The following is a 23,539-nucleotide window of genomic DNA, read 5'->3' as shown; positions in this document are numbered from 1 at the left end:
AAACGATGAAAATTGAATAACGGGATAAATCGACCGAACTGTTTTTTTGGCAATATTGGTTCACCTCTCTTTCAAGCATTTGATCTTTCGTTGCCATGGAAATTTAAAAGACAATTTTTCGAATGAGTCGTGGAACCGGTTCGTCAAGAGAAATTCTAGCCGTAGCCTGCGAAAAGAGCCGTAGAAACGGCTGTTTTCGCATGCTGCTCTAGCCGCTGTTTTATCCTAATATTTGAAATTGCTCAATGATACCACGCACGACACGCAACGAAGCGCGCACAAATAGCGGACATGCGCAGTGAGTTAGTCACCCCCAGCAGCGCCTGGTTGGCAAGAACGCCATTGCAGCAATCATGGCGGATCTCAACAGCAGCCTGACAGCCATGGACTGGTTGCCAAAACTCAGCGTAGGCACTGCTTTAAACAATGCCAACGCGAAAATAACAAACAACAATAACGATCCAGGCAAGGATAAAAGTCCCTTTCGGAAACCACCTAGTTCCCCACTCGATCCGAATGCGACTTTGGACGACGATGAGGCACAACAACACAAAACCCGCGAAAGCAAACCACCGTACTCGTACGCAAACTTGATCACGTTTGCGATTAATAGCTCACCCAAAAAGAAGATGACTTTGAGCGAGATCTACCAATGGATCTGCGAAAAATTTCCTTATTATAAAGAGGCTGGAAATGGCTGGAAGGTAGTAAGCTCTATCTGTGTGTAGCACTTGTATTTCTTGTGAAGCAAAATATCTAAGCTTAACTTGGAATACTACGAGTTATCTTTTTCAACTACGTAGCGAAAACTGTTGTAACTAAATATTGTTTGTCCTTCGCAGAATTCCATTCGGCACAATTTGTCTTTAAATAAATGCTTTATGAAAGTTCCCCGGAGTAAAGACGACCCGGGAAAGGTAAGTAAGCTCATCAACTTATAAGTTGATTACTCGGTTGAACAGATTTAAATTCCTTGTATTTGACTGCATTTTATTTTTCATTCTAGAGAACTTTTTGATATTTCTCTTTTACTCTACTTTAGGGGTCATACTGGGCAATAGACCAAAATCCGCAGGACGATAGTGCCCATGCTAGACAGACGAGGAAAAGACGAACAAGCGACTCTAGGGTAAGATCACGATCGGTCACAGAAAGAACTTCAATAATAATCTACTTATTAAATGCGAAATTAGCTTACAAAGACTGAAAAATCTGTAACTTAAAAAAGAGCGATTGACGATGTTTTTGTGTGGTGAACTAATCAACGTGAATATACATGGCGTTGGTTAGTAAATAAAGAAAAAACTTTTAAATTTTGTATGCTCGCACTCTATCAGTATATTACACGAACTGAAAGTGATTTAGTTGTGGCGCCATTTCGCGGGAAGTGTGATTTAATTGTTGCTGTTGTGCTTCGTCGTGTTTGATGTTAGTTTGTCGAATTTTAGATTTTTGGTGTGTAACCTTCGCTAAATATTATGGATAACGTTAAAGACGACTTGACAGAATGTTACTCGGATCCAATTTTTGCCACGAGAACGTTGATTTCATTTGTCTACAACAGCATGTCCTATATTAGGTTATTTCGACTGCCCTAACAATTACATCACCTTCACATCTTCAGGCACTTTGCGTGAAAAAATCTTAATAGATACCACTCTATTTTAAGTTTTGTTCTTATGTTGTTACTTCGCCTATTTGGTTTCGTTTCATGAAGGTTTTTCACATGTCGTGATTTCGAGGTTAATTTTGGGCACTTGAAAGTAAGAGTTTCCTGCATATCTCCGCCTTTCATCATTTATTTTAATAGCTTATTAAATTTGGGTTTATTTTTGGAAACAAAACAGCAACTAACAATTTCTTTCTCATTTTTGAAGGCTATCTTCTCTCTATAGTACCTTTCCATGTTTAATTATGATCTGACTAGCACTCAAAAAAACAGTTTATGTGAAACGAATGTCTTAAAAAATTAATCTAAGTGAATAGTCGGCTTTTGTTACCCCTTCGACATGGAACAGTTGTAATTGTATTTTCCCATTTTTAAAGCTTTTATTAAAAAGAGATATGAACCTGTGATAGTACAAATTGAAGGCTTTTGTTACTTTTCTCAGTGACGTATCTAGGGGAGCCCTCCCCCCCTCTTATTTTTAGACAAAACTGAGGCCCAAATGGTGTTTTTTTAGACGGGGCATCCCCCTTATCTCTGGGTCTCGATGAACCCCCCCCCCTCTACTACAAGTTAAACATGCTACATGCAACAGTGAGTTGTTGAGCTGTTTTACATAGTCGCGACTACGGAGAACATTTTGCTCACATTTTGCCGTCTTGGTGATTCTGGAATCTCGTCTTTTCGTAAAGAAGTTTTCAATTCACCTGCTTTAAGAGAGAGGTTGTGTCCAATTTCTGCTCAGATTTACACTTTTAATATACTCGAACCATTTAAAGTTTTTATTGAAAACTATAAGCTTAGCTGTTTATATGCAGAATTCAGATTGACGGCTGAGACCAGAAATCATGCAGGTAATTTATTTTCTCTTCGTACTTTGAAAGTTTCAAGGTTTGTTTGGAATGATTTGTGTGTTTTTCTACTAGTGTAACCTTTTTATGCGAGTTTTTATATCGCATTTGCTGAATGAAAATGATATAAACACCTTTGAGATAATCAAAACTCAGCATTTTGATACTTCAAACTTTTAGTACATCACTAATCGGAGAAATCCATCTTATAAATCTAATAAAAGAAATATTACATATTTCTGCAGAAAAATAGAAACCGTGCAACCAAAACTTTGTTCACCAATTTCACTCGACATCGCTAATTTCTCCAAATGCAGAAAAATAAGCCACTTGCACTAAGAGGTCACGTGACCAATGCTTCCTTTAAACAATGAGCTGGAATCTTGCTGATGCCAAAAATTGACAGAGCACACAAAAATTATCTTACACCCGAAATTTGAGAGGAAACGCACATAAGGGGGATATTTTATGTCACTTTGATTTTTCAACAAAGTAGTATGATTTGTATTGGTCACCATGTTGTAGGGCATACCCTTGCCCTCCAACATGGCGGTCAAAACTATTTTTTGCTTACATCTTGTTAAACATTTGATAGTTACGCTCAGATGTGCTATAAACGTTGTCACATTATCTTTTCAACATTTTCCTTGGAGTTTAAGTGCAAAATTTGTGTTCAGAAAGAAGTAAGTCATAATTTTAAAAAATCACATTTTGGTCACGTAACCAGCTATGAACTTACTCATTTTAAGAAAATGGAGCGGGTTTGAAAAACCAAATCACTATTATTTTGTTTAAGATGTGACCCACTAATCGTTTTTGGAAGGCAAAATCATATAACGGTCATTTTCATAAAAACGATGTCACATGACCTCTTAATGCAAATGGCCTAAGATAAGATCACATGCAAAATACTTGCATTTTAGTGAACTGAACATGAAAACAAGAAAATCTGTGTGTGTTGTTTCCGTCTCTCTTGTCTTTTAGTCTACCGTCTGTACTGTAATCTTAATGTTCTATTTTTGCACAACTCAGCCTAGATAGATAGATAGATAGTTTAATAACCAATACATTGCAGCCCGAAGGCTGAATTACAAATGATTGAACTGATAAAATGTGTATATAAAACTAAGTACAGTAAATATAAAAGTATAAAAAAATATGATAAAAGGACGAAAAATCTATGTATATATATTATCGATGCAGGATCTAATTATAAAACTGTTCCTAAGACGATCTGTCTTGCATTTAGGTACAATGAAGCGCCTGTTGCACGTTAGGGCATAACCTGACGGTCCGCTAAATTGTATTAACCTGTTCAGACAGTGTTCAGGCTCCTTTATAATGGTGTCGAAAGTATTACTACATAGCCCTGTGATGAAATCTACAATAGGGACAATGTTCACTAGTTCGATGGTCTCCTGGTAGGGCAGTCCTGGGCATATTATAGACATTGCCTGCTTCTCAACTCGCACCAACTCAGCAGGTGCTGCAAAAGTAAGAACAGAGCGTATACAAGCAGTGTAAAGGTGGACATATCATGCCGAGGAACTCTTGATCTTTTTAACAGCACTAAAAAATACAGACGCTTTGAAGCTTTCTTGATTACGTCACTAATATGTTCGTTCCACGTAAGGTTGTTCGATATGGTCAGACCTAGTAGTTTCGCACTAGTCACTCTCTCTAGTTCTTTACCATCTACTACAATAGGCACAGACTGGGGCTCATTCTTTACTAAAGATATTCTGAGTTCCTTACACTTTTCGCTATTGAGTTTGACTCTATTCTGCATAGACCACTCCGTGACCTTATCTGCGATGTCCTGGGCACAACTGCGGTTGCCCTTGGAAACGACTTCTGATGCCGTCGTATCCTCAACGTACTTCCATACATTAGCTAAATCATCAACATCTAAGTCATTTATAAGTACAAGAAATAGCCATGGGCCTAATTTTGTTCCCTGAGGGACTCTGGAGGGCACTGAACCTCACTCTGAGTAACAGCCATTAGATAGTTTGATTCTTTGGGAACGATTAGAAAGGAAATCTATGATCCAGTTGATAATTCTTGTAGGCAGATTCAACCTGCACAATTTCTCTACGAGTATTCTATGATCTATAAGGGTAAACGCTTTTTTATACTCAAAGAGAATAGCTCTAACTGTAGCGCCGTTGCCATCGGTTTGCTTGGACCAGTTGTGAAGCATGTGCATCAGCGCCTGGGTGGTTAGTGCTACAAACAAAGGACAACTCTTATCCTGCCCTACTTCGTAGTCTGTAGTCGCTGTATCTTAAAAACCCTATATACTTGAGATGAATCTTAATAGCCTTTGATCAAAAGCCTTCCTTCTTGAGAATGTATGTTAGGGGTCAAGTTTATCCTTGGGTTAAAATTTTTTCCCTTGTTGTGGCTACTACCTCCCTTTAAGGAAGGTGGTAGCCACCATGTCATGGTGTTGTAAGTGTGTAAGTCCGTAAACTTGCACAGGAAGCCAACTATCTTGGTCTAGTTGAAATTGTGGCCGCTTTAAAAAGCGGTTGAAAAAATGCTTTTGGTGATGCATTTCAACAGCAGATTTATTTTGCAGAGAAAATGGGAGCGATTTGGACCAACAGTTTTAAAATAAGAGGAAACATGGTATTTAAATATTTGTGATGCGTCTACTATGTGCTTCTGCCCCATAGTTCTTTGATTGTGTACCTGAACAACTGTGTGGTATGAGGTTCGAGCCCTAGCAGTGAATTTTTTTCTTTTTTATTTGCGCTTTTTTGGGGGGCTTTTTGTTTTTCTTTTAATTCCTAATTTAATTTTCTACAGCACAGTTAGAGGTCTTACCAAATGTAAGACACACAGGAGTCTTTCAGATTAGCAAGATGGTTTAGGGCAATTCCACGTGAGACAATAAAATTTTGAATTTTTTAAAATAAAATTTTGCACAATGAAACTTAACCGACAGAAAGCTGAAACAATGGGCTGTTTGAAATTACTGACATCTTGTGTGTCTTGTCCATGTGCTTAATGTGAGAAGGCATGAAATCCAGAGAATTTGAATCTCATTATATTTGGAATTTTTGGAAGGAAGTTTTAAATAAAATTTTAACATCTAAGAAAACATACAGTTAACATAAAAGTATGTGTGTATTATAACCTTTGCCTCACACTATTATTAGGCTATAAATTATTATCCAGCTACTGGCACTTTCCTAAGAAAATTGACATTGAATTTTTGTTGCAGACATTACGTAATGTCCGCAAAGTTAAGGTACCTTTTTTCAGTTCCTGTACACAGTGTGCTGTATTTTCATGTGCTATTGATGCTGCTCAGTTAGTCTGATGTATACTCTATTTTAATCTCAAAACATTTCCTGGGTGGGTTTTCTTTGCTCAGAAATTATAAGTTGAAAAGTGTTGCGGACATTACATTGCGGACATTACACATGTTAGATTTTTCATTTATTCAGGCTGTTGCGGATGTTTAGTTCTTACTATCCCTGAATTAGATTTAGACAACAGCCCACTTAACACTAAATTGCTTTTTATTGATGTACAAATGTAAATGGCAAATTAAAAAGAGCTGTTAGCTTTTTCGTAATGTCCAATGAGTTTAATTTACAAACTATTAAAAACATTCTAAATAATTTACCATTTCTGTGATATTCTTGAAAATGGGCAAACATAGTGATTTTCGAATTAGTTCCCTCCATAAAGTAGTATAGGTGCATGACGAATTTTGCAGTACTTTAACAGAAAAATGGGAAAATATGGGGGACGCTGTCACAAAATTACAGAGTGACATTTGTATGGATCTTTAACTGTGTTTCAAGAGTCATAACTTGATCCAGTTTATCAATTAGTTTAAATTTGAAACTTGCCCCAGTTCCCTATGCAACTCCAAAATGGCCAATGATCATGAGTAGCTGGTCAGGGGTTTTGTACTGCTGAGCATGCTCAGAACAGTTTGTAAGCATGCTTTTTGAGGAAAAGCACTGACCATCATTATTTCTTCCGCAAATTTGATTGGGTATTATTTTTTAAACTAGAATTTGTAATATAATGTGTAGTAAACAATGTGCAATTTTAGTGCAAATTTACATTTTATCTGTCTTTAAGTCAGACTGAATGACAAAATATAATAATAATTTTATTTCAGTAGCTAAATCAGTTTTATAAAAAACAAAATACTATCCTCACTACTGAGAACGTTTTTTTTTCTCACAACTTTTTCTTGAGATGTAATATAATTAATTTTGAAATTATTTTAAGGAGTCAGTATAGCAGAAAAAAATCTGACTGGTATTGCATGATACTAGGTCTCAGCAGGAGATTATATAATATTATAATAGAACATAAATAAAGTAAATGATAATTTCACAGCTTCATTTTTAGACAAGTAACTATAGAACAAATGGACATAGCCACAGTCAGCAACACTGACTAGCAAGTGAATGATAAAAAATGTGTTCCCAAAAATGTAATGTCCGCAACAATTTTGACAGTTGAAAAATCTAATTATTGTTATGTTTTGAAGGCGCAATTATTTTCTGCTCAAGGTTAAAAATTCACAGGAAAATCTCTGTAAATGAGATTACCTTAAAAAGTGGTTGTTTAAACTGTAATGTCCGCAACACACTTTATTCAGCTCATACCTTCAAGGTCTTAAGAGCTAACCAAAGCATCTTTTTATTAGGTACAAAGGGAACACTAAAAATACTTTCTAGATATGTTTGAAAACCCTTAACAAACATTTTGACATCTAAATTGGGGTTTAAAATATTAATTTTAGTATCTGAATGTAATGTCTGCAACATGGAACCACCCTTTAATAACTTGGGGACTGGATTTAAAGAATCTTTGACTTGTCCAGAAGAGAAGATAAGCATTTGCTCTTTGACTCCCTAAGATCATGGGGGATATACAAATTTCAGCTGGTTGGAAAGCGATTTGAAAGTGAGAAAATGTCATGCTATGCTACTCTTTAGGAACCTGCATGAGCCGTAAATGGATGTGATTTTGACCTTTAGGCGATTTGGCTTCAAAATAGCAGCAGAAATCGAGATAAGAAAACATAATGCGTCCTACTTCGCAGACGAGTTGTATCGGCTTTGTATGGCATAGGGTATGTTCTTTTATTGCCATGAAATGGGTTTACATTATTTTTTACTGTCAATAGCCTTTACTTCCATTTGCCAGTGGAAGTTTCATGAAAAAAGAATTAAATTAAGACTTTTTGCCAATTGTATGTAATCATCTTTAGTGGTGTAGTGGTGAGGTGAAGTTGTGTGGAACTGAAGGTGCCAGGTTCGAATCCTGCTCTGTACACTTTCTTTTTTCCTTCCGTCTTTCTTTTTTTTGTTTTGTTTGCTTATTTGCTTTGTTACTGTTGTTTTTTAAATATATACCTTCCAGAGCAAATGTGGTATATTTGTAAATAAACAATCTGAATTTCTATCATTTCCTACAATTTACATTCCTTATTTACTGTAATATATTCTACAAAACTAAAACAGTAGCCACATGCAGTCACAGACTGCCTTCTATTTTTAGGTTTGGTATTGTTTGATAGTAAGTTTTTACAAAGAAAAGTGGCATTTACATTGCGACTACCATAACTGGGACCACCTAGACAAAGTTTATCAATCGGATCACAGGAAAATAGCTATACATTCTGAGAAAGTTAGTTGCAGCCTGCACAGGGCAGCTACCTATTTTTGTCTTGAAAGCATCTGAGGCCCAGTTCATACGTCGTGCTTCTGCCGTGCCGAACCTAATTAATATTGGGTTCGACAGAAGCACGGCATAAGCACGACTTCAATTCAGACGTCGTGCCAGAGTCGAACTTAATTCAGGGTTCGCACAGTAGTCAGTACAGCGGTAAGCGGTAACGAAAATGGCGCCGCACCGTAACCTCCAGCGTAAATTGCTACTTTTAAAACTCTTACAAAACTCGAGGAGGAGAAGAAAAGAAATGCAGCAGAAAATCCTTTTCCTTTTGACCGTCAGGCGAATGTTATTATTAGAAGTTTTCTTTCTTTCTGCTCTTCTTATTTGTTCCGAGAAAACCACTGCTGATCGATCATGTCGACGGCTTCCCCGTAACAAGGGATGGTTCGAAGAAGTATGGAACACATACACTGATCAGAGGTTCAAGAAAACGTTTCGTGTATCAAAAGCCACCTTTAATTTTATCCTTGGTCGTATACAACACGATTTCGATGACACTGACTCAACATCGCCGATCGCTTCCTCGTCTTCCTCTTCATCTTGTTCTTTATAGCCAGCTAGTGGAATATTTTCGTCAAAAGGTAGTTCGTCTTCTGATGAATTATCGAACTCTGCAGCACTGCCAACCAAGGAGGAAGGAGCATGCAAACTTGCACGGAAAGCCGCCATGTTTGTTTTAAACCATTCTCGACCCCGGCCCAGTGCTTACGCTTCTGATTCCTGGCCGTCATGCGCAGAGGAGTTCTGGGGTAATAAACAGAATCAATGCGCATGCTCATTGAAGGACATTTTTCCTTGAAGCTACTCGCGGGACTCGCAAGATAACAATTCCCGCGAAAAATACATTTCTGAAATTTATGCATTTAGTTCGACACGGCATAAGCACGACGTCTGAATCGCTGCCGTGCCAGAGTCGTGTAGCACGGCAGACCTTGTCGAACTTAATTGTTCTGCCGCACTAAATTAAAAACTTTGATTCAGACGTCGTGCTTCTGCCGTGCTTGTGTCGAACTTAATTCAAGAATTAAGTTCGGCACGGCAGAAGCACGACGTATGAACTGGGCCTGAGAATTCGATTTGTCGGGTAATTTGTTTTGAAAATTGTTTTGCTCTTTTACCAGTTCCCAGTCCCTGCTGTGTAGCACCCTATCCAGCATGCTAGCAAAATAAAATGGCGGCCAAAATTTTTTATCCGAGAATTTTGTGAACACAAGAAAGTGAAAATCTATGATTCTTTCTGAACACGCTTTAAAAGGAAATGGCAATAAAGTTGTTAAAGAGTTTCTTAGCACTCGTGAATCTGTGGCCTGTTGGTTAGACATTCATGAGTGTTATGTATAATGAGGTTGTGGTCGAGAGTTGGACATGTGTGTGAGTAATGGATAAATATTTTCTGTAACACATCCGGTAAGTTACACATTTGCTTGTCATGTCAGTTGTAATGTTAAGTATTTTGGAAAGGTAGCGAACGTTTAAGTGAGGATTTGAGGGGGAGATGTTCTTTCATATTGAAGTATTGTCATTCAATAGGCCCAACCAGTTATCAGCTGTGGATCATTGTGGATCACGAACACAATCAATGAAATCTTGTCATGTGGGGACAATTGTTTCAAAGTGCCCTAAACAATCACATCAGCAGAATCGTTTTTAAATAGCAGATAACATTCCTGTTGTAGTTCACTACTTTTTCTAAGCAGGTGAATGGAGCAACAAGGTGAACAAACTGAATTACAATCGACGTCATAATTTGCCCTGGCAGGGAGGTAAATGAAACAAGCGATTTGCGTACTGATGTGGGCAAACTGAATTAAGGTTTTCCAGTTCATTGAAAACACTTATTTGCATTGATCTCATGAAGTAAAAAATGAATACAACAGAAACGAATATGTACAGTTCAGTGGCAATTCACTAAATCAAAGATTCTTTCTGAAACCTTTCTTTTAAATATATGTCTTTATAATTGTCAATAACAATCCAAACTGACTTTGGAGTATGCATTAATTTTTATGTACAATCTTTGATTATACAGAGTTTTCTTTAAAAAAATACGGTTAGTGAGATATATTAATGCTTGTTGTTATTGATTAAAATCTTTGGGATTTCATTGCTTGCATTATGCTGTGTGTTTGTTTTTATTCCTTTGTCTTGTCACGCAATGCTCCTAGAGACGAACAGCTGAGAGGGAGACAACAATTTACTTTCTCCTTTTTTAATCTTAAAACCTTGAAGACCATGTTAAATCCTAAACCGAGATAGAATAGATTATTTACTACCTTTCCAACACCTTGCTCTTTCTACATGGGGCCGCACTTCACTTCCAATATGGAACCTCTAGTTGTCAATCATAATTACCATGAAACGAAATAAACAACATGGATTGAAATCAACCGCAATTACAACCTGCAGGCGCAACCTTTTGAACCTGTTGAAGTAAGCACATGTTTCCCAATAGGTCCATTAGTCAGAGTGAGTGACGGGAGTGAAAAACTTCAATGATAGTTGTACTTTTGACTTGCAGTCGCACGTTATTGCAAAGCCCAGAAATAGTAGTGAAGAAATTTCTGGTAGATTACAAAATAATAGCTTGTGTCAAAGAAATATCTCCTCCGTTTCAATAGAAAAACACTGTCTGGTGAAACATTTTGCTATCAATATGAAATATTGACAGCAAAATAGTGGTTTGAGTGACTTCTGGTTCTTTTACAAGCTGCTGAATGGCCTACAACCAACTTTCTTGGAATGTATTGTTATTTTCCTGTAATCTGATTGGTCAGCTTTGCATAAGTGTCCCTGGTTACAGTAGTTGTACTGTAAACCAGAGATAAAATTAAACCACAACAGATATACGTGTCTATATTCATGCAATATTATTTTAATGGGTTGTTCCAAATCCACCCACCCCAGTGGAAAGAGAAGTCAATTGTGTGATTAATATTATGAGCAAATTGTGCTAATCTAACGCTGTTTTACCAGGTTTCAAACAAGGAAAGTCCCTGTGATGTTATTTAACAAATTCTGTACAGTCCAACCCTGTTTTATGGACACCCGCTTAGTAAGAACACCTTGTTGTTACAGACACTTTGCTTTGCCCCTGGGGAAAGCTATTTTCTCTAAATTCAACCTGCTCAATATGGACACCCAGGGTTCACAAATATGCCAAATTTGGTGTATTTTACACAGGGGAGAGGGAACAGGGAGCCTGACTTTGACTCCAGAAATTTTCGGTAACAAACACAGTTTCGTCCTTACCTTTTTCACAACAAATACAATTTACGTTAATTGTAAACGTTGTAAACCTTAATTATATCATCAAAATTAAAGAATTATACTGCACGACAAAACGGGAAGAGGGTAAATTACAATCAAAGTTTACTCAATGGCGACCATCATAGATTTGAGCTTTCCAGGCCAGCGGACCGCCACAGCTACTTCGTGTATCCCTCACGATAGTGTATACATGCCAGGACCACTTGCTGGAAAGTCTGAAAATGGCTTTTTTCGTTGTGATACTCGACTGCAAATATTCCAAAATGACTCCAAAATTTGTGAAGCAGAAGTCACAGTGACTCCACTCATCAAAAAAATTTGCAAACCCTGGACACCCATTAATTATTTATGTGGACAAAAGCCTCTTGCTTCTTGCCAATCAACAGAATCTCAACACTGCCAACACTTCATTTTCAACTCTGTGCTGTGATAGACCTCTTTTTTCCAAAGGTATAAAAAAAACTTTCAGTTGGCAGCATTTTGATGTTCCCGGCACTACAGTACACTGGATAGGATGAGTTTTTTGTTGCCAGTTTCAGACTATTTTGGCATCCTTTGAGTTATGCTTTGAATGGGTTTGATTAAGAAATTTAAAAAAATTATATAGATGAGCGATAACAGCCTTGTGAAGGTCAGAGATATTTGATTTGATGAAGCTAATGTCCGCTTTTATTTCCTTAGTATTTTTACTTTTAAAACATGTCTTTTTGACTTTAATAACATGACCTGCCTAAAGGGACAGAGTCTCTTTTTTACTCAACCACAAAATCTTTTCAAAAATTCTTATATGATTTTATCACGTACATACCTGTGTTCTGATAACTTCTCATCCTCTTAAAACTTTTGGAATTACGGAAAATAACATGCAGCTTTTGTATGGAATGAAATCATAAGTTTGGGGCCATCTTTGATGGTGCAGTATTTTCTATGAAAGGATTGCAGGCCCAGGTTTCATGTTGTTAACCTTTTTTATTGTGTGAAGAACTGCATTTACGGGCCATTTGCTGAAAACGTGACAGCAAGCACTCATCATGATGTGGCATTTTTGAGAAAGTGTTTCACTGCCTTCAGTGTAAAAAAGAATAGGCAGGAGCCCCTGCCTTATACGAGAAAAAAAAAATGTACACGTACTTTCTTACATTCGTGGCAAACTAACAGACCGTGGCTACAAACTGTGTTTAGCCTCAGACCTGTTGCTTGTTTTACTTTACAGTACTGTTAAAACCCTTTGTTAGTAATTAACTAACAGAAATGTAGTGCAATTTCATCACCATTCTTTCTACAATTCTACACTTTTGTCAGGGTAACCTAAATTGTAACCGGGCAAGTATGTCATCAAGCTTTCCGGCCTGGCTGATGACTGTAGTTTGAAAGAAGAATACAATTTGAAAATGTGAAGCAGTACTTCAAAACTTCAAATAGAAACAATCAAAACATCAGTAAAAGTACCACTGAGGACACATTTTAAGCTTTAGAGCCTATTAACCTCCCCTTCTGTGAGATTTTCCAGCTTTCTTTTTCACAAGGGGAGTGTGGATTTTTTCTGGAATAACCCATTATGTTGCTCACTGCTGATAATTTCCTTCCCTCAGCTGTCACCATATGGACCAGAGGACGGCCGCATTTCCCCATTAAGTCCACAGGGATCACCTTGTGGATCACCAGCCTCACCAACATTGGCTTCTCTACAGTCCAGCGGAGGATATTATGGATCATCACCAACTGGAGCAGGTTACATGGGAATGTCACCAAATACATCCCCTACAGCTACTTCCCATGCAGGTGGATTTGGTTTATCTCAAAGCTATGGAGAACCTCCAAGAAAGATTTTCCCTGAAGTAGCATTTGAGGATCTCAGTGCATCATTTAAAAATCTGTACAAGTCTGTGTTTGATGCATCACAAGGTGGGGAGAACTTTGGTAAGCGATGTTTAAAATGGAATTCATTGGCTTTGACATTTTTTTTAAATATTAAGTTCAACAGACAGTTGTTATTATTGAAGCATATTCTTCATATATTTTACGGTGCCAGTCGCAATGTTTGTCGTGATTGATGTACTAGCCGATTTATAACTCCTCCGAAGTTTTTGTGCCAGCTAAACAATATGGAAACACTATTCACATCCTTGGTTATTAAATAGACTGAAAGTGGTGCACTATGTGTCCTTGTTTACTTCAGATCACATGTGCACAAACTCTTTCTTTTCAAGCAATAGATCTCAAATTATGCACAATAATTATTACTTCGGCGGAGCGCGAAGTAAAGGTTTCGCGACGCTCAGGAATGTATCAAAGTTACAATTTTTTGACAAGATTGGGCATGCAAAGTCTGTAGGTTATCGGTTTTATTCGGCTATTTGACGAAGTGAGAGCCGAATTAATTCGAGATATCTCGAGATCACTTCGATTTCTTTGATTTATTATTTAACTTTTTCGAGGAAGAAAGAATTATTATTTTGGCTTTCCCGGGGTTTGAACCGACTCACCTGTGTGACCCGTCAGATCAGAGGAGACATTAAGTTGAGGGATTAGCCGATTGCGCTAATGCGTCTCAAGGTAGTTTGGGATATGAAAAATAGTTATGAAATGATGCAACTAGTTTCGGGACAAGATTGGGCGTGCAAGTTCGTGACTTTTCGGCTTGTTTTAACTATTTCACCAAATGAGACCGGACTACTTCGTGATATGTTGAGATCACTTCGAGTTTAGTCTTTAATTACTCGAGGAATAAATAGAGGATATTTCGTGGCCCTGCAGAGACACGAAATTTCTCTTCGAGTGTACATTTTGTCTTTGTTGAGTGTTACGTAGTAAAATTGCTTTCATGCGTTGCGTGACTTTCTCGAACGTTCTCTACGTTTTTGGATTACCCATGAATAATTAATTAGGGCATGTTTACATTTCAGCATGAGTCAGCAGATTTGCATCAGTTACTGAAATCATAAAATATGTCGAAAAGCTACCACTATTCACCTGCTGTTTAGTATTTTCTAGAACCTTATGTCAAACGGTATACAAGATCCAAGCGAGTTCTTTTGAAGAACTAAGTTTTTAGTCAAGTGTGACGAAGGTCGATTTTCAGGTATTGTGTTTATAAGTTCGCGGAAGCCGTAAGATATCTGAAGTTCAAGTGAGAGTTTGTTATTATTGGTAGAGACTGTTTAGTTTTACTCAAAGTTCAAGTCAAGTTTGTGTTGGTGGATGCTGTGTTTTAAAGCTCTGTAAAGGCTATGTTCCTTTGGTGTTAAACTTCCTTGTGTTAATCCGACATCCCTGCGTGCTGATAGTCAGTGAATAGTTATCCTCAAAACATTCGAACTCGTGACTTTGAGTTTTAGCCAATTCCATGCTCAACGTAATTGACTCCTTACCCATGCCTTACATATCTTTAATCAGTACATGAGACTGCTATGCTGTTTTTGAAGCCTGATGTGACTAAGAAAAATAGAGAATTGTTTTTTTTAGAAGGATTTGTATGGAGTCATCAGAGCATAACTGGGGTAATACCTCGGAGACAATTTGTCCTGAAATGCTAGTTTTTGGCAAGTAAGCCTCTTGGATGTTGCTCTTTTCAGAATATCCTGACAAATCCCATAATTTCACAAATTAACACCTTACTCTTACCATATTTGATTTCTTACTATTCCTCCGCATTTACAATTAATTAGTTCCACAACCACGACGCCGAAGTGTACGCTCCGTAGCGTCTTGTTGACCCTTACATTAAGTAAAACCTTTTGGTTCATTCATATTAATACTGTTTTTGCCCCTCACATATTTTACTGTCTTCGTTCGTATTCAAAACGCCTGTAGGAAAATAAAGGTTGGGTAAGTCGTGTATTGTCTCAAGATAAATGGATTACACTCTTTTTTATGTCCCCATTTTGAGGTGACTTCAGTTTATATCTCCATAAAATGGTACAAGAAACATCTGAAGAAACCTCAAGCAAGCTGAAAATTTACAAAGGCATGTTTTTTGAAACTTGCTAATGCTGACATTAATATATCATGTTTGCTGAATGGGCGAAAACACAGAATTGTGATCACAAAATCATGTACAAATTTAATAATAAAAGCTTAGCAAGATACCGATACAAATAAAAGCAAACCCCCTGAAACCTCGACCTGGGCTACACTTGTATGCTCTACTCAGTCACCAAACCTTGTCAGTAATGGCTCCTGTTTTCCTCAAGTCGGTCTTTGTGAAGCTCCCGGATGGGATGTCCCAGTGAAGCTTTGAATTTGTGTGCAAAATTCTCAGAGTTCCTATTTTTGTCTGTGTCTTCTTTATCCTCAGTATCCACAATTTAGACCTCCAAAGTGGCGTGTGTTGCATTAAATAGAAGGAAATATTTAAAGAAAAAGCCAGTCTTCTAACATGGCAAAGTTGTCACGTCCCTCGCTCATGGGCGTGCGTAACATCAGGATTCATCTGACATTCGTCGGCAATCGAGTTGTTCGCTTCACTGAGTACGACAGCTTACAATCAAGTCTTTAGCCATAGTGTCGTCAACTGGTGAAATACTTTGCTCATAAATTGTGCTTGTTAATATTGCTCATGTACTACATCGATCGATAATTCTCTCTTTGAGTTCACGAAGCGGCCCTGGTGTTCCAAACCTGACGCTCACATTCATCTTTTAGTGTGAACCTACCGTGAACGGCGTGTGGGTTTGTATGCAACATGAGCATTTCTCTGAGTTTCCCAGCGCCAACATCATCAACTGACTTAAACTCGAACAATAAAAAACTTATAGAGTGACTCCTATGATCGAATCGCTTCGAACAACGCAAATAGCCTTCTTCAGGTTCGCAACGCCTTCTGGCTTTCTGGGGGGCGGAGACGAGGTACAAAAAGTATTCGTGTAAGGGTCCGTGCAAGAGAAAATCCTATGAAACCATTTGTGAGAACATCATTTCTCGGTATCAGACCCTCGTGTCTTCCCTCCCACCCGGGACCGTTTTTCTACACCGATGACCAAAAACTGAATTTATAACTGGGCCACACAGGCAGCCCAGTAAAACTGTAGTTCCACACAAGACCAGCTGGTTTTTTCTTGATTACCACCTAGCCCCAATTACTTTCCAGAATGAGGAAATGAAATTGATTTCAGGCCCACAAAACATTTCATATTAGTGAGTTTAAGTTTATATTTGCATTCAAGCTAAAAAGCAAAGTTAAAAAATAAAAAGATGTTGCGCTTCATGGAAAGGAGAGAATGTCAGTTGCGTTTAACTGCAAAGCTCAAAAAAGATCTGGGCGTATGGATTAGTAAGGATCTGACATGGTGCAAACAAGTAAGCGAACAATCTTTGCGAGCTAATAAACTGCTTGGATACTTAAAGAGGAACGCAAGGTTCATACTTAAAACCGAAGTAAGACAAGCGCTATACCTAGCCCTAGTACGGCCACTTTTGGGATACACCACCCAAATTTGGGCCCCGCAGTCCATCGAGCTCATTGTCAAGCTTGAGGGTATCCAAAGATGCATGACTAAGTTTATCTTAAAACTGCCTTATTCTTCTAATATAATTATGTTACGTCTTGTTTACAAACTCTAAACCTAACACTTATTTGTTACTGGCATGAACTTTTAGATCTAACCTTTTTTTTCAAATTGACACACGGTCTTGATAACTGAACTCCTCTGTCCTACCTGAAGTTCGCAAATACGGTAGATGCACTGGATCCTCAACCAGCAATGTTAATAAATACGTAATTAAGAAATGTAGAACTAGTACGTACCAAAAATCCTTTCTCATTAGAACTAGTAGAATTTGGAATTGTTTAGTGGATGACACTAGATTTGAGCTCATCGACCTTAGCTTCCTTTAAATTGGTTATTTTTATTTATTGTAAGTCTGCGTTAGCTGTTTCCTATGATTGTGAAGACCCACGTTCGTTCAAGTCTACCTGTTTAAAATGTAATAGTGCTTGTCCCTTGTCTTGTATCGCTGTGTTTTTTAATATTTCTCGTTTTTATTATTTTATTAGTATCCGGGCCTGCTGTAATTGGCCACAGCTGTTGCGGTGTCTCTGCCAACGTTCTTTCTTTTTTTCTTTTTTTTGGGCGAAGCTAATAAAATAAAATAAATAGAAATAAAATCATGACCTTTTGGCTGCTGTTGTCAAGCTTTATATTAAATTACTCAGCACACCTCAGGTATCACATTGCTTCTCTTCCCTTCTGTGCAAATTCGCAGTATGCTTTACTGGTTTTGTATCTGTTCTGTGTGGGCATAACATTCAATCATGATAATGTTATATTTTTTACAAACACAACACAAAAGCAGCCTTGTGTTTAAACAGTGCTCTTTACCATGTTTCCATGACAACCCATCCAGAATAATTTTTTACATTTGCAACTTCGAACATCACTTAGAGTTGTAGCTGCTGTTATGCTTACAGCCCAACTAATACAGCCCAACTAACAGGGGAAATTCCTGGTACATGTACACTGAAGCATTCAAAGTAGTTTATTTGTGTTATTTGTCTGTTGCAGGTGGAGGAAGCTTCAATGTTGGTATGTTTGGGACCAGTCAGAGCCTTAACACTTCACCAACAATGCAAAAACAGCATCATCATCATCCACAACAACAACATTTTCAACGACAACAACAACAACACCAGCATCAACAACAAAACAATATCATGCAAAATATGGAACTGCTCTTAGACAGTCTGAACACAAGGAGCTTTCAGAACTTTGACTTGAATACCTGGCAAGTACTTATGGACAGCATGAAAACGGCTGATTTGCAGAACATGGGCGTGGATCAGAATCAGTGGCAGGACTTTGCTTTTTCATTTAGTCAATATCTTCATCAGCAGGGCGTTCTTCCTGATACCAATCTTGTTCATGGAATAAGTCCAACATCTTCAAATAACAGCAGTATAATGGGTAGTTCTCAAGGTATGCTGCAAATTAATAATCCACAGTATCAATCAGGGGGTTCCCCATTACAGGGATCCCAGCATAGCTACAGCAGTTCAGCAAGCTACAGTGGCAGTTCTGTGCACTCTATACCAGGAATCAAAGTCACCTCTCACCCAACCATGGTTGAAACTTTGAATCAACCAACAATGGCTCAAACAAGACCAGTGGCAATTGATGACGATGATGACGAGGAATTTGACTGGGATTCATTACTCTAATAATTTTGTGGGTATGTGACAGCGACTAGTGACAAAAATATATTAATTAGCTACATGTAGGGTGGGAAGGGAAAGATGTACACAAGTTTAGGACTTAGGGACATATTTCATTAATTTTTACTAGTGGTAGCATGTATATAACATGACTTTTCGGTGAAGTAATGTATTTAATGCCACAGGATAGAGAGAGCTGAGAACTGAGAACCCTAAACTGATAAAAGTAAAAACCAGCTTCTCCCCTCTCTAACAGTGCTGTTCATCATACATGCATCTTATATAGGGAGCACCTCTCAGTGTCTTCATCAATTCTTCAAGTTTGTCTTTTATGATCTATGTTAATCTGCTCTATCCAGTCCTCAATCATCTTTCATTTTTGCGTAATAATGTTACATCTTTTTTTTGGCTACAAGGATAATATTTTCAGGTTTCCTCCAATTGACCTTACTCATGACACCTTCATCGTTGCACAGGGTTAAGGATTGATGGGATAAAGCATAAGGTTTCTTAGGGGGAAAACAAGCAAAGAAATTTGCCGATGCAAGAATTCACAGTGGAATTTCTTTATTCTAGACAACAGAAAATAGAGAACTTTTCACCTTAAACATTATTATGGCAAATTATGGATGGAAGTGATGCAGAGGTGACTGTAGATGTCCTCATAACAACTAATAATGATGTAAATCTTGGCAAATCTTGAACTGTAAAATGTTTTGGCAAATTTTATCTCTTGTTTGCCCCCCAAAATACTACATGACATTGCGTTTATCCCATTGATCGTAAAGAGTGTGCAAAGATGGTGGATATGATGAATAAAGTCTTTTTTCAGAAGACAGTTTTGGAAGGCGTGAAAAAAAATCCTCCAGATATAAGTTAGTGCAACAGAATGACTGTAAGATGTCTCCAGTTCAATCAGTAAGTGTATGATGTACAACAGTTGTAACAGTGATCGGCTCAAAGGTAGTGCTTTGTATTTTTAGTACAAAGTTGTAGTGCTAAGTTATTATTTTTATTATTGTATCATTTGAATGTATATACTTGCAAATAAGATTAGAATACTTCAAGGAATGGGAGAAACTACCATATTTTGTTATGTAACTTACCGATATGGTTAGTTGATAGCAATAATGCCTTTTTGTCTCTATACTTTTCATGACATTTTTAGGTTTTATTTGGTCAAACATCACCAGTAATGATATTAGACCATTTCTAAGTTGCCTCATACCTCTGTTTCAAAGCAAGGCTAAGTGCAAAGTCAATGACATTGAAATGATTTTATATTTTAATGCAAATACAACTCATTTTCACAAGAGAAAGGATTGCACTTGGCCTCAGTTTGAAAGTGAGAGTTTTTGGAACTTAGAAGTGGCTTTAATTGGAAGAATTCCCAAACAAAATAATACAACATTTATTTTTGGTGTTGAAAATTAAGCTCATAGTGTCTTTAACAACTCCTGTTTATATTTATCTGATTATGCAAACAATTTTGGATTTCATTTCTCAGATCAAAGTAATTATTGCCCACTTCAAGTGTTGTTTAGTTTGAGAAGATAAGGTGGGAATCTTGTTGTAGGAGTACTTGACAAAGTGCATAAAGCAACGTATTAATCCACCCACTTTTTTCAATTGAAAGGCCTGGTTCGAGTTTACATTATCTTTTCCGGTGGAATAAGTTTTCTGAAAGTTGGTCATAAAAGCAAATTTTTTATGAATAAGCTAATTATTACAGCAGTTTCCAATAACACACAACTACTTTTCTAAATGTGACATGGCCAATAATTGAGTTGTGTGGTTGGGTGGATCTCAGTCAGATGAAATGGGCTGAAATATATAACTCTCGGTCCTCTTGATGCAAAAGAGGCTGAAAAAAGCTACATAATCGCACATCATTACCAGTAATTCAGGACAAACTACTTGAAAAAATTAAGAAAATTCTTCCTTTTAAACAGTGGTTTGTATAGCATAGGTTACTTTAAAACTAAAATTGTGAACTCATTTATTTTAGATTACTTTTACTGCTTTGAATGTAATAAGAATTTAAAAGGAGATTCTTGCCAATGCTTGAATCTGGACTTTGATTGACGTCATGGTAGACATCCACCAGTGTTATTGGTAACTGCTGAAATATGTGCCAAGATCTCTGGCCTTTGAGTAAACATGAGTGTGATGTCCCCGCTGTCTTTTTCAAAATTGGTTACATTATAAAAGCAGGATTAGGTCAGTCTGTGTTGTCCATCCATTCAGGCAGCCAGTTTTGGCTACTTGGGTGGTTTATAGCATTATTGGACATTTTACAAAAATGAAAATGGGAATTAATTAATTAATTTATTGCAAAGTTTGACCTTTTGTAGTCTTTATAAGACAAGTTTTTGTTCGGCTTTGCTATTGCATCTTTAGCAACCATGGCCACGTGAAGTTTCAGGAGTACTTTTGATAGATTTTGGCATTTTTAAAAAATGTTTACTCTTGGAAAGTACATTGTGTCAAAACAAAAATTCTTAGTAGATTTTATTCATCTTTGAATGATCACACTATAGTATTTCCTGCACATGAGCCACATAAATGGAAATCTACATTTTAAGATGTTTAAACATCCCTCATATGAATGTCACATGTGGATAATTGCATAATTTAGTCTTGCTAAGAGAGAAATTGAATGGTATCGTTCATATTTCCAATCAGTTGTACTTAAAAATGTCATCCTATAAAAGATTCATCACATATCTTGGGTTAATGCTGTATTTGTATGCAAAGCACTCCTTTCAAACTGTAATCTCATTTTATTGTTGGCTGTAAGGCAGTGGCTATGTTGTGGTTCAATTTTATCCTTGGTTCAAATTTTCTTTTCTTTTGTTTTTGGGTATGGTAATGTATGATAATAACATGATAATGAGTTTGAAATAAAAGAAAAGAAAATTTGAACCAAGGATAAAATTGAACCACAACAGCTACACTGCAGTTGACAAAGGTTCACAACCTCATTTTTGAGGTATTCCAGTGAAATAAGTAAGAATATAATAATATATTGGATTACATCCTGCAAACTGGTGCTATATAATTTGTGACACTGTGTATGCAGTGCTTCATCAATTAGGCCTTATGATTCACAGGGTATAGCTAAAAATACTGCCTATTCATGGCAGAAGACATTGTATATTTAATAATATTAATGTTGCTTGTACGTAGCCTGCACATTTTTTAATCCACATTCATTCACAAACTTTTCAAGTCACGATTAATAACTTTGCACCCGAGATTTTGAGATTTTCCACTTTCCCTGGCCGTTCTGGTGCTTTATCCACCGAAAGCAGCTTGCCCAGCTAGCAGTGTGTTGTCCAGAGGTGCAAAAGCATTACTCTGAGAGTGAATGAAGTAACAAGTACTTCCTGCTTTGTACTGTTAATCTATATTTTTTAACGGTAGCTTACCGTTTTATTAGGTGAATGTACATATTTTACAAACACTGCGTTTTAAATTTTACATAAGTAAAGCTACGTTAAAGCTGGTTCACCAGCAATGTGTGGTGAAATGAATTTGTAGCATGGTAGTGAATGAAGACATACCTTTTGGAAGCTGGTATATTGAAATCTCAAATTCTGAAGCATTTAGTAAACATGCCCATCAGCCACTTGGTGCAAATGAGGGGCACTCTTGATAACAGAATTCATATTTTATTTTTGTCTTTTTTCCCCTGGGTGGTTATAAATTACACGAAGATGTGTTTGGAAATTAGTTGCTGTTCAATATTTGGACTGCTGGTAAAAATACTTCGAGAACGTATGATTTAACCAACGAAGCTACACCCTGTAAAAGACTTCTTATTTCAGCGTTAGCTGACATCTTTTTCGGTCTAGTCCAGTTGCTGTTTTCATAAGGTCTGTCTTCAAAAGCACATAAGAGTAGTAGTTAAGGTTATCCTCTTGCTACAGGAGGTATTAGTGATGCACTTGTCAAGACTGCTTGTTTGGACAAGCCAGGTTAAAATTTTCGGTGTAGAGTCTCTCACAGACATTGCCATCTGCTCAGAAAGGAGTTTTTTATGTCATTAAAAACGTGGAAAGATAAACATTAGTCTTAGTATTTCATGCTGTCAATGGTACTACCACAGGGCTCAGTCCAATAATTTGGTCTGTCTTTGTACAAATGACAATAATATTGACATAGCGGGACTGTCATTTGTTTGATCATAACTGTAGCCCAATTTGAGATAATTTGCGAAAATTTCAACTTCTCCTTAATTACTCAAGTGTTTCCCACCCTAAGTTGCCACTTGAGAAAGTGTTTCATCAATTTTGACACCTTTTTGTTGACAATATTGTCTTGTAAAACATCTAATCATAGTCATGATACCCCAAAAAACTTTTGTCAGATGGTAAAAACGACTACTCCACTATTGTACTGTACAATTTTTGCAGCAATCAGTGCTGCCGATAGCCAATCAGATTATTATAGAGAATTTTGTTATGGTTATTGTTAAGTGAATATTATAACAAGGTTGAAGCACTGATGGCAAACTCCACTTGGTTGAATTTCGTGACCTTCAGTTACTTAGAAGGCAAGCCAGAGCATTACATTGTGTAGGTGGGATCATGTATCAGAGTGTATGCATGTGTTGCAAAGGTCTGGTCGGAAATCTGGAATTTGTGTCTGGGTCTCAAATAGGGTGGCAAAAATGACACATTAGTCGGAAAGAGGACAAGGAGGTCAGGAAACATGCCACTATTTTATGACTTCTTTGCTTGACTTCCAGCCATTTGAGGGAAACAGATTCTCTCTGTACACACCCACTCCCCAGAGCCAACTTCCAACTAGGAATTACCCCATCAGTTTTTAAACAACTGGAATGTGAAGTAAAAAAATATCTAGAGCAGGGCTAAATGTTGG

The 23,539-nt window shown here is 37.2% G+C and overlaps 1 protein-coding gene across 2 annotated transcripts; it reads left to right on the top strand.

The window, feature by feature from the left end:
• The first annotated feature begins 322 nt into the window (after positions 1 to 322).
• On the top strand, positions 323 to 21,456 carry LOC140945551 (forkhead box protein J3-like). Of its 2 annotated transcripts, none has more exons than XM_073394572.1 (5): positions 323 to 704; positions 843 to 917; positions 1,043 to 1,129; positions 13,095 to 13,407; positions 18,006 to 21,456. In XM_073394572.1, the coding sequence occupies exons 1-5, from the start codon at positions 354 to 356 to the stop codon at positions 18,656 to 18,658; spliced, it is 1,479 nt and encodes a 492-aa protein (XP_073250673.1). In that variant the 5' UTR covers positions 323 to 353; the 3' UTR covers positions 18,659 to 21,456. The 2 variants fall into 2 exon arrangements, with proteins under 2 accessions (XP_073250673.1, XP_073250666.1); XM_073394565.1 differs by having other exon boundaries at positions 13,095 to 13,422.
• Positions 21,457 to 23,539: the final 2,083 nt, after the last annotated feature.

This window comes from Porites lutea, chromosome 1, assembly GCF_958299795.1.
Source record: "Porites lutea chromosome 1, jaPorLute2.1, whole genome shotgun sequence".
Classification (NCBI taxonomy): Eukaryota; Metazoa; Cnidaria; class Anthozoa; order Scleractinia; family Poritidae; genus Porites; species Porites lutea.
This window is presented reverse-complemented; position numbering and strand designations above follow the sequence as displayed.